The sequence below is a fragment of the Ursus arctos genome, unplaced genomic scaffold (genome assembly GCF_023065955.2).
Source record: "Ursus arctos isolate Adak ecotype North America unplaced genomic scaffold, UrsArc2.0 scaffold_15, whole genome shotgun sequence".
NCBI lineage: Eukaryota > Metazoa > Chordata > Mammalia > Carnivora > Ursidae > Ursus > Ursus arctos.
This window is the reverse complement of record NW_026622819.1, coordinates 24,829,210-24,841,606: the sequence shown is the minus strand read 5'-3', so window position 1 is coordinate 24,841,606 and position 12,397 is coordinate 24,829,210. Positions and strand designations below refer to the sequence as shown.

Sequence of the window (12,397 nt, the reverse complement as noted above, 5' to 3'; positions counted from 1 at the left end):
GTTAAACATTACTCTGAGAACTTTAGCTGGAAATTTATTTGATTTACAGTTTTGGAAAATGTTTTTGCCTCTTTGAGTTTTAAATGGTTATGATTGCAAAGCATCTGACTTAGGTCTCTTTTTGCAACATGTGCTACATTTTTGAGAGAAAAATAGATGTGTATAATGAAATGCTGCCTGTAACTTGGGTAATTTATCTAAAATAATAGAGAGTCCATTGTAGGTTTTGTGCCCTAGAGCAAGATTTCTCAACCTCAGCACTATTGACATTCTTTGGATAATTCTTTGTTGTGGGTAGCTGTCCTGTGTACTGTAGGATATGTAACAATATCACTGGCTTCTACCCACTAGATGCCAGTAGCACACATCACCACCACCTCCTCTGCAGTTTGACCATCAAAAATATCTCCAGACATTGCCAAATGTTCCTGGAGGGCAAAATCTCCCCCAGTTGAGAACTACTGCCCTAGAGTATCAGAAGTATTTAAGTCAACTGGGTAATAGTTTCTACATAAAATGTTTTCTACAGTTGGAGTTAGAATTCAGTATTTTTAACATGATTTCTTTGTAGAGATTAAACTGTAAAATATAATAAAGAACTCTACAAGCAACAAATACTTTTTTAAATTCCTAGTTTCATCAAGTTTTCTTTTCTTCCTAATACTGCTTTTTATCCCAATTTGGCATTCCTGATTTGTGATATGGTCCATGATCTTAAGCATAGTATGTGTGACTGTCTAGTGTATTAAGATTAACGAGTAAAAATTATACAACAGTAACAAATATGGTATTGATTAGACTTACTGAGTTCAAATACTTGGTGTTTTGTAGTTCATGATTAAATTTCTTGAAAATGTGCTTTTTATTTTATTCAACTCTTAGATTTTAAAATTAAATTGTATTATGTTTATTCTTCTACTCCGCACTATAGCCAGCAGCCAGCTTCGGGTGTAGCCTACTCTCATCCAACTACAGTTGCTAGCTACACTGTCCATCAGGCTCCAGTAGCTGCTCACACAGTTACTGCTGCCTATGCACCAGCGGCCGCCACAGTTGCAGTTGCCAGGCCTGCTCCAGTAGCTGTTGCAGCTGCTGCAACAGCTGCTGCTTATGGAGGCTACCCCACTGCACATACAGCAACTGACTATGGTTATACCCAGAGACAACAAGAAGCACCACCACCACCACCCCCAGCTACTACACAGAACTACCAGGTAAGAAAACTAGTTTCAGTAGTCTTAACACGAGGCTTCAGTGGCCCCAGTGTATGATACAATGTCCAAGCCAGTGCTTACCAAACTTGGGTCTTCCAAAATATACCTCTGATGATAGAAATGAATGTGTATTCTTAGGTAATTTAGGGACCTAGTCCAAGCATTAAGCTCCCTTGCAGTGAGTTTTTATTGATAATTCCCGAGTCCATTTCAGTCCATTTTTTACATTAATTACTAGTTATATATTTAACCAAGGTTTTCAGAAAAATGAAGACATTGGGAAGATGCTCCTTGTTTGTACCATGGCAGTATTCCTCTGTCTCCTGTTTCGAGAACCATGAGCCTAAGCTCTATGGGCCAAACAAATGATATGGTGTCTTCTTGGTACTTAACAAAGGCAGAAATTCTGTTGCCTGTACATTCTTCCCCTCAAAGTATTCTTTCTTAGTATGTAACAAATTGATGCTGTGCTCTTGTATCCTATAGTTGCTTTTGGTTCAGTCTTATTTGGAACATGAAGATCTAATTTCCTTTTATAGTACTATGTTTATTATGGTACTAAATTACTACTTATTTAAATTTCGATAAATCTGAACCTTTATTTTTCTTTTAAGATTTATTTCTTTATTTGAGAGAGAGCATGCAGGAGCTAGGGGAGAGGGAGAAAGAAAATCTCAAGAGTCTCCCCGGTGAGTGCAGACCCTGATGCAGGGCTCAATCTCATGACCCTGAAACCATGATCTGAGCCAAAATCAAGAGTCAGACACGTAACCGACTGAGCCACGTAGGCTCCCCTGGTTCTAATCCTTTAATAACCTGCTTTCTGTTTGCTTGTTTTAGGATCTTCTGAACTTTGCCTAGTTTTTCTATATTCTTTCTAAAGTATATGAATTTATTTTGTTAAGTAATGAATTGACATATGAATTATAATACTAGTATTTTTTATTAATATTTAGCAAGTTATATGGGGCACCTGGGTGGCTCAGTTGGTTGTGCCTAACTCTTGATTTCAGCTCAGGTCATGGTCTTGGGGTCATGGAATGAGCCCCCACAGTGGGCTCTGCTCTCAGTGGGGAGTCTGCTTGAGATTCTCTCTCTCCCTCTCCTTTGCCACTCCCTCCTGTGCTCTCTCTCTCTAAAATAAGTAAATAAAAGATATCTGCAGTTACTAAACTCAGAATTCCTTTTGCCATGGGTGATTGTTTTCATTATGTCCAGAGACAGAATGTAATAAATTCCATTGTTTTTAATAAGGTGTATGAAGCCCATCATTTTCTGGGCCCTGCCTACTTCTTCAGCCTTTCCACCTGCATATCTCCCCATCCCTCCTCACCGTTCAGTGCCAGAATTCACCCAGCTCACGTTGATCTTCACTGCCTGGGTGATTCATATATATAGTGTTCCTTCTCCCTAGAACCTGTGTTCCCCTTTCCTCTCCTCCACCCAGAAGCTTCTATTCATTATGTTAATGATAGTGGTAAATAGGGGTGCCTGGGTGGCTTAGTCAGTTAAGCGTCCAACTCTTGATCTCAGCTTAGGTCTTGATCTCAGCTCAGGTCTTGATCTTAGGGTCATGAGTCTGGCCCTGCATTGGGCTCCATGCTAGGTGTGGAGCCTATTTTTTAAAAAATAAGTTGTTAATAATAATAGTGGTAAATAAAAAAGAATGAAAAGAAAGCTGGAGTAGTCACAAAGGACATGCAGGTGGTCTTTACTATGAGATCCGTTTTTAAAGCAAAACTGCTATGAATTTCTTAATAGAATTTTTTTAAGGTTTATTTATTTGAGTGTGAGAGAGGGAGAGAGAATCCTCAAGCAGACACCCCCCAACCCCCCACCCCACCCCCACCCAGAGCGCAACACAAGACTTGATACTAGGACCTGAGCCTAAATCAAGACCACCGCTTAACCGACAGAGCCACCCAGGTGCCCCTTTCTTAATAGAATTTTAAAGATAAGCATTATTTTTAAATGTTTCAATGATTTTTTTTTTCTGATGTGAAAGTTAAACATGCTGCTTGAAATGGTTTTGACCTTATTTTCAAAGTCCAAAATGAATGCCCTTTGTTTTGAATTTGACTCTTATACCTAGGTCTAGAGTTGTTTTCCTTTATTACACTTTTATATAGTAGAGTTAGGAATTTTTTCCAGCAGCTTCACTTACAGCAAGATTTTCTTTCATTCCCTTTCTTTAGGACTCATACTCATACGTAAGATCCACCGCTCCTGCTGTAGCGTATGATAGTAAGCAGTACTACCAACAACCAACGGCAACTGCTGCTGCCGTAGCAGCTGCTGCCCAGCCTCAGCCTTCTGTTGCTGAAACCTATTATCAGACAGGTGGGTTTTATTGGCATACACAGTTTCATTGCAAACTACTGAAATATATTATTCAGTGTGCTTAATAAAGATACCCTTTTGAGTCCACCTAAGTTCATTGTATTATATTACCTCAAGAAGGAGAGTCTAGCCATGTCCTCCTCTTCTTCTGCTCCCTGCCTTTGAGTACCAAAGAGGGAGAGGGCCATGGGCCCAAATCATAATCGTGCCCTTCTCTCCCCAAAATGTACTTTATATCTGGTCTTCCGCTTACAGTTCTCTTCCTGCTGTGAAGTAAGCTGTACAGTGGGAGTTGTGGTGATAACTTCTGGCCAGATCCTTATCTTCACCAGAAATGCCCAGAACCTACTGCTATTGCCTTTGTGTAACCAGTGGAGACTCTTTATGGGCCCCGTATTTTTAATTCATCTTTCTCTGGTTGATAATAACAGGTGGTTCTGTTTCCAGCCTCAGATATTACAGTAAATATAATGGTTCAAATACAGGAAATAATTTGTTTTCAAGGAAGGCTACATATTTGTAGTCTTTATTTCTTTTTTTAAAGATTAATTTATTTTATTTTGTTTTGTTTTTTTTTAAGATTTTATTTATTTGACAGAGTGCACAAGAAGGGGGGGTGGCTGGAAAAGGGAGAAGCAGGCTCCCCACTGAGCAGGGAGCCTGATATGGGGCTTGATCTGAGGACTCTGGGATCATGACCCAAGCCGAAGGCAGATGCTTAATCCACTGAGCCACTCAGGCACCCCAAGATTTAGTTAAAGAGTGCATGTGAGCAGGGGGAGGGGCAGAGGGAAAGAATCTCAGTCAAGAGTCATACACTTAACTGTGCCTCACAGGCACCCCTTTTAGTCTTTAAAAGATGGATTTTTTGATAGAGACTTAACTGAAAAATTTTAAAACAAAGCTGAGTTCAGAAAAGTAAACAGTTCCTTTATTTTAGTTATTTTTGAAGGACCATGAGAGTGTGGGTAGAGCCTTGGATTAGGAAAGAGTAGGACTGGCTTCTAGTACTGGCTTTACTGCTAATGTGGGTGAGTGATTTTTACCTCTTTTCATCTCTGTTCTCTTGCTTGTAAACGAGGTAGTTGACCCAAATCTCTCTATGGTACTTTTAGTTCTAAGACTTCTGTGAGTCCCTAAAAAGTGGTATAAAAATATTTTGAATTATAATGACCAGCTTTTCTTATAGCTTCTTCTCTAATAATTTGTGGGTACACTGATCTGTAGTGAACTTCCTGGTTAATTTTCAAAGTTAGATTGCGTTTAAGAGTCCAAAGAGTCTTTTGAATTTAGTCTTAGCTCTGACATTGACTGTGTGCCTTGTAAGCCATTTAGCTCTTGGACATTAGTTTCCTTTTGTAAAATGTCCTCATCTGTGCGTCATGTGGATCAAGTTTTATACTACATGTAGATAACAGTTTTATAAATCTTAAGTGCTGTTTATTTAAGGTGCCTTAACTAAGCATAAAGTGAGTTCGGCCCCCTGGTAATTGGGCCTTTATCAGGAATTACATTTGTATGCTTTAGTGATCATTAATAAGATTATTAATTTAGGACTTGATAATAAGGTTCATAAGATTCTTAGAGTGAACATTTATTTTGAATATGGTCAAAGGCAGCAGAAAGTTTAGCAAAAACATGAATGGTAGCCATTTAAAAAGAGCTGTACTCAAGCTGTTGATATTTGAGGAATTAAGTCAGTGGCACCTTGTGAGTTGGAATTAAACTGAAGTTCACTATAGATAGATTAATAAAATGCAATGATTGGTATATGAACAAGTTCGATATAATTAAACGTTGACATTTCTACTGTGAATTGAAATCATATTTGAGGCTCTTTATTCACAATATTAAGCATAACCCTCAAGTTAGACTGTCCTAAATACACACACATGCCTTTTCTAAAAACTTCATTAGTATGTGTTTTAAGTAGTACTGCTATTTCAGTTAGTTGTAAATTTGGACAAAATGCCATTTTGGAAATACATAGAAAGCATCTGGGAAGGGATGGTAAATGAATTTATATAGATTTATATTTTATTCAGTTGGTAATAAGAATTTCAACCCTTTTGCCAAGAAGAAATGGCTAGCACCAAATTTACAGTTGATGTTTACACTTTTTCTGATTTTCAAGAATATTAGTACAATAACTGTTGAGGTTCACGTTTCTAATTTTCTGAAATCTCTTTGCCATTTTAGCCCCCAAAGCGGGTTATAGCCAAGGTGCAACTCAGTATACACAAGCCCAGCAAACTCGACAAGTGACAGCCATAAAACCAGCCACACCAAGTCCAGCTACCACTACTTTCTCCATTTATCCTGTATCTTCCACCGTACAGCCAGTAGCAGCTGCAGCTACTGTGGTGCCATCCTATACCCAGAGTGCTACTTACAGTACCACGGCAGTTACTTATTCCGGTAAGATGCATAAATTGTGTTTAAATGAGTAAACAAATCAGAAACTTATTAGAAACTATCTTGATGTTCTGTGGAATGAATGATCTTACTCTCAGTAGCAAGAATTGAATTAATTGGTAGGTGTTGATATATGTGTATGATGTGACAAATGGACTATAAGTTGTGTTTTGGGGGTTTTGGTTTTTTAAGTCAGGATATATTAACAATGTAATGCTCTTTGGGCATTTGAAAGCCAGTCATGAGTCCTGGGCCTCATGTTGCAGTTAGAGAGAATAACACCTAGTATTTTACAGGGTCATTTTTTTTTCTGACTTTTCCAAATGAATTTGAAAACTTAAGGTTAACGTTCAGGGACTACCACTGACAAATTGGTTATATTGTGTATTTCAGCCACTAGGAAACTATTTCTTTATTAGGAATAAGTAATCTTGAAAATATTGGGTAGCCTTCGTAAATATCCATAAGATTGTTATATAACATATGTCTCTTGGAAGGACAGAGTAGCTCTATTTTCCTTAAATAATCATGTTTATTTTATTATCTTATTAAGGAAATTATGTATTTCCTTAAATAATCATTATAGTAAGAGAAATATAATCACTAATACCTTACTATGTCCATTGCTTTTGCTAATTTCTAGCTAAGGTACTTTGCATTATTTCAGTGATTAAAATCACTTGTTGCTTTTTTGTAGACAGTGTAACCCTGTACTACTATATGGTTTTGTTCTGCATTTTATTTATCTCTCAGTACTTTGTCTTGTTCTGTGGAGGATTTAAGGCAATATCGGCAATTTTAATTCTTGATATTTTGCTGCAGTTTGGGTGTTAAAAGGCTAAGTACTGAATTAAATTTTTTTTTGTTTTTCAGAGTTTGTTTTGAGAGAGAGTGCAAGGGCACGTGCTTAAGCAGGGGAGGAGTGAGGGGCAGAGGGAGGAGGAGAGAGAATCTTAAGCGGGCCGCACTCGCAGCACAGAGCCCAGTGCGGGGGTTGATCCCGTAACCCGGAGATAGCAACCTGAGCCAAAATCAAGAGTCAGACGCTTAATGGACTGAGCCACCCAGGCACCCTGTTTTTCAGAGATTTTTTTTTTTATTTCTTACACTAAATGCTTATGCTGGGTGCTAGGGATATGGTGGTGAATTAGGCATACAATGGAATATTTAGGAATAACAGTTTGTTGTGGCTGGAATACAGATATATGGGGTAAATATGAGGAGATAAGGTTGGAAATGTCAGTGTGAAGCGCCTTTCAGGCTCTGTTACAGTGTCTTTGTTTATCTTGTGGGCCAGAAGGGTGCCGAAAAGGAGCAGTGGGAACAGATTTATAAGTTAACTGTGACAACCATACAGAAGTGAATTGGGAGTGAGGAGAGGTTGTTATTCCTAGATCTGTCATTCGTGATTGCCCAGATATAACTTTTCTCCCCCTCTTTATCTCTGATTAGTTTTTATTTATACCTGATTAATCAATTATAACTGTAAATGTAATTACTTCAGTGAGACCTGACTGGACACATTTTTTTTTTTAATGTCCACATTCAACAAAATAAGGAGTACGATAGTATCCTTTCCTGTTATTGCTTCCATCTTATATGTTCTCCTCCCTCTCTTTTCTGTCTCTCTTCCATTGTCTCAGTTGCTTGAATATATCTTACACAGATGAAGTTATTTTTATTTACTGCTATATTATATCAGTAATACATCATTTAAAACTAGAGACTATAGATAAGAAAATATTAAATCACTGGAAATGTACCCCTAGGTACTAATTGCCATTAACATTTTGGTGCATGTTGTTCTCTAGTTTTATTCATGGGAATATATGTATGCAGTGTATACATTTTTTTTTTATAAAAATGAATCTGTCTGTGGGGCGCCTGGGTGGCACAGCAGTTGGACATCTGCCTTCGGCTCAGGGCGTGATCCCGGTGTTATGGGATTGAGCCCCACATCAGGCTCCTCCGCTATGAGCCTGCTTCTTCCTCTCCCACTCCCCGTTCCTGTGTTCCCTCTCTCGCTGGCTGTCTCTCTCTCTGTCAAATAAATAAATAAAATCTTTTAAAAAATTTTTAAAAATCTGTCTAATGCATACCATTTTGGTAATTGCTTTTTTTTCTCGTTGTGACTGTTCTTTCATGTCACCAAATATAAGATACATCATTCTTTTGTTTTTCTGTAACTTTTTATTTAAGAAAATTTTAATTCTGCAGAAAATGTGAAAAAAATAGTGTAAAGTCTATATACCATTTACCTAGATTTACTGGTTATTAATATTTTATCATATTTGCTTTATCTCTTAAAACATTTCAAATGGGTCAGCATTATATTTTTAAGTCGCAGATGACCTGGTGCTTTGCCTAGAATTCTTCAGTCTATATTTCCTAAGAATATGGGCATTCTCTTACATAACCACATGCAAATATCATTAAAAGGAATTGAATGTGGATATTATCTAATTTCTTTAGTTGTCCACAAGTGTTTTTTATGGCTGAGCTTTCTAAAATGTTTGGTGTGTCTGTGCTTTGTTTTAAATTCAGGGTCTAATCAAGGATCGTGGGTTGTACTTGGTTGTCCTATCTTGTTAGTTTCAGTTTCCTTTTTATCTTGTCTCTCCTGACCTTGACATTTTTTAAGAGTTCAGGCCAGTTGTCCTGTAAAATATCCCACAATCTGGATTTATCTCCTTTCTTTATGCTTAGATTTTGGCAGTTTTTTAGTCAATAAAACTACCTAACTAAACTTCTGTGTTTCATCACATCAGGAGCACATAAGTAATGCTATGAAGTCCTTATTGATGATGCCAAGTATAATCACTAATTGAAGTGGTGACTACCAGATCTCTCCATTTTAAGGATACCTTTTCCCCTTTATAATTAACCAAGTAATCTATGGGCCTATTACCCAACTACTTTTCACTCTGTGGTGGTAGATCCTTTGAAAGTGTCTTAACAGAATCAAGTTCTACAGTGATGGATATAAAATCTTATTACATTGATTCTTAGCACTCTTCTCTAAGGAAGCATCCTCTCTCCTCTTCTTTTTTAGTATTACTATGGACTCATTCTTTTTTGTTCAGTGTAGTATAGTCCATTACTCTCATTTTTCTTTTTGAGGCACATGTTTTCCCAGATTTGGCCAATGAGATTCTTTTCAAACTCGCTCCTGAGCCTTTTGGACTTGGCATCATTATTCTTTGAGCACTTTTTCCTTTTTTCCTTCCACAGTAAGTTATTACTGATATACTTCAAGCATTTCATGACCAAGACTCACAATCAGCCATTTCGCAGAGGAGCTGTGGTTTCTAATATGGTATTTAGAAGTCAGAATTTACGCTTAGAAATACATAGTTTTTAATGGCTGCATAATATTTTATTGTATGACTGTACTATATAGATTTTAAAGTTTCTTGGGATGCTAGGTTTCATATTAGGGAAGAACTAGAAACAACAGTGGGTAAAATAATCCTTGTATGAAAAGATTTGTGTATTTGCTAGTTGTTTCCCTAAGATAAATTCCTAGAAATTACCGTTATGTCAGAGGTTATGCACTTTAAAATATATGTGGTACATAATGTGAAATTGCCATCCAGAAAGATCATTATTAGGACTTCTGAGTTCTGTATGCACAATTTTATTAGGTCAGCTATTTTTTTCTTCTCATTAAGCTTAGTTCTAGAATCTTGGTGGTTCTAGAATCTTGCTAAATGGTGGTTTGTAACATGCTGAATTTACTACTGAAATGGTATGTTTTTGTTTCTGATATTGTGCATTTAAAAATTATATTTCAACTTAATATGTAACTTACTAATCGGTAAGCATTTTTAATAAAAGTACTTCTTTTTTTCCTAGAGGTGGAGGGAGAAGATGAGGGGGAGAGAGAATCCCAAGCAGGCTCTACTCCCCGCACATAGCCCAACATGGGGCTCAATCTCACAACCCTAAGATCATGACCTGAGCCTAAATCAGGAGTCGGATGCATAACCGACTGAGTCACCCAGACACTCCTAATAAAAGTACTTTTTTAAGTGAAACTGTTTCAGCCCTCAAAAACTGAGCTTTTATTTAGAGATGAAACCTTATATTTGTTTTCCCATAGTGCTTTTACAAGAAATGTACATTTGTTTGCTAATAGTCATAGGAGATTAAGTAGTAAGCTATATTTACACTCACCTTTTATTAGTTTTAGACTACAGATGTACAAATGAAGGAGATTATTTTGTAAATATCAAGCTTAGCCTGCTGATTTTTGTAGTTTAAATAACTCAGTGTTGAAAGCACCTCACGATCTCTTAGCCTCAGTTTTCTCATCTGTCACGTAAGGATAATAATACTTGCCTTATAAATCTGTTTTGAGACTTTACTGTGTCTGGAACACTGCCTCTCATGCTGTGGATTCTCAATTGAGAAAAAAAAAAAAACTAAAACTAAAATTCCTGGTCAGCTTTGTAGGATGTTATTGCCGTTATGCTACTTTTTATTTTCTTGATATATTAATTCATGAGGTTACATTTAAGTGGCATTTCTACAGTTTCTATACACAATAACTAGTCATTTGGGAAATGTCTATTTAAAAAATTTCATACGGGGCACCTGGGTGGCTCATTTGTTAAGCATCTGCCTTCGGCCCAGGGCATATTCCCAGGGTCCTGGTATCAAGCCCCGCATCAGGCTCCCTGCTCCGCTGGAAAGCCTGCTTCTTCCTCTCCCACTCCCCCTGTTTGTGTTCCCTCTCTCGTTGGCTGTCTCTCTCTCTGTCAAATAAATAAATAAAATCTTAAAAAAAATTTTTATACAGAAATCATGGTCCTAGCCAGTTATAATTTAAAAATAGCTTTGTTAGTTTTAACTAGACAATTTATGATGTTTTAAAAGTGAAATTTAAACTGTACATATTTCTGCCTATAACTTTGAAGGCATTTGGTCTTCTGTCACATTTTTAAGTAACATAGGATATTGGTAAGACTGACCAGAAGAGTTTACTGATCTATAGTTTTTCCTTTGATCAGTTACATCAGTTGTTTTCTAGTTATTTTTTATCTGATCATATGATTATTATTGATATGCCTACCTGCTTCTTCTTACTTTTACTTTTACATGTTTTCTTCTCTTACCAAACTTTCTATCTTTATAAGCATTTGTATAATTTAATAGCCCGACATAAATGTCTAAGAAGGCTTTTCATGCAAATTACTTGATTGCACTGTTTTCTAGGTACTGCCAGTTTCAGATGCCTTTGATTCTCAGTTTCCATGCATCTTAAATCCTCACCTTTCCAATTCATGTCGTGTTTTCTTTCCTATGTGTGTAGATGCCTCAGAGCTAGCAGGTCATAAGTCTTTTCAACTTCACAGTCTGCATTTGAGAGACCAAAAAGTTCAGTTTTCCTTAAGTAGTTCTTATGTGCCATCCTGGCAACTAGGAATATTTTTCTTGAGCCTTACATGACTCTTTGCCCAGTTACTGCAATGTGATAAATAGGGAGTCCACCAAATTTCCAGAGATCTTAGTTTAGAAAGGGGTAAGTTTTCTAGTTTTGTGGTAGGCTTATAAATAAAATCAGCAACTTTGTCAAAATTTAAACTTCTGTAGACTTTTAAGTCTCTAAATCACTGAACATAAGCAACATGTATATGTTACGTCTGTGTCACTAACTAGTTTGGTGTGCTTGTTCATTAAAGACTTTGAACAGTGGAAATGGATAGAATCAGTCCATGCATTCAACCCGAAAATACAGTGCTCTTTTTCTTTTGGAGAATGAGAACCAGTGTATTTGGTCCTTAATTCTAGAATTTTTTTAACTGTTGTCCTGTATATTCATCTGAACTCCAGCTCCATATCACAGACTTCTGCTAAGGTTTCTTCACCTTGCTTCTCCAAACCAGCTTCTGTCAGCTCCTTGCTTTTATCAGTTGCACAATCCATCAGTCAATCACTGGGATTGAGAATCCTGGTGTGTTTCCTCTTCCTTTAAATCTTCTATCCTCTTAGGCATCAGGCATTTAAAAATCTTACTTTAATGAGTTTCTTTTTCTCCTGTCTAGTATCCTAGTTCAGATTCTCCCTCAAATTCAGCCCTTCCCAAATTGTATGCAGAAGAATTCTTTTTGGGGAAATATTAACAGATTCTGTAACCACGTATGTTTATCACTCTGTCATATCCTACCAACTGAACTGTAAGCTTCTCAAAGTCAAGGACCAAATCTTATACTCTTTTATGCCTTTATAACACCTGCGATGTGTTGAGTTAAAAATTTGTTGATTGACTTAAAAGAGGGTAAATAAGATTTTTCCAGGTTTTGTGAGATATTCATTATTTGTAAATATGCACATGTAAACGTACCTTTACTAGCAGAATTTATTGAATTTAAATTCATAGCATTTAACTTGGCCTTTTGTAATTATGTAACATAATCTTTGTTTGA

At 36.8% G+C, this 12,397-nt stretch overlaps 1 protein-coding gene across 4 annotated transcripts in view; it reads left to right on the top strand.

Moving 5' to 3' along the window:
- The window catches only part of ZFR (zinc finger RNA binding protein), an 81,226-nt gene that overhangs the window by 18,025 nt on the left and 50,804 nt on the right, over positions 1-12,397 (top strand). For all 4 annotated transcript variants that reach the window (XM_026506761.4, XM_026506759.4, XM_048224326.2 and 1 more), the window contains 3 exons: positions 932-1,214; positions 3,410-3,554; positions 5,754-5,972. In XM_026506761.4, coding sequence (XP_026362546.1) covers positions 932-1,214; positions 3,410-3,554; positions 5,754-5,972 — 647 coding nt within the window. The remainder of the gene's footprint in view (positions 1-931; positions 1,215-3,409; positions 3,555-5,753; positions 5,973-12,397) is intronic.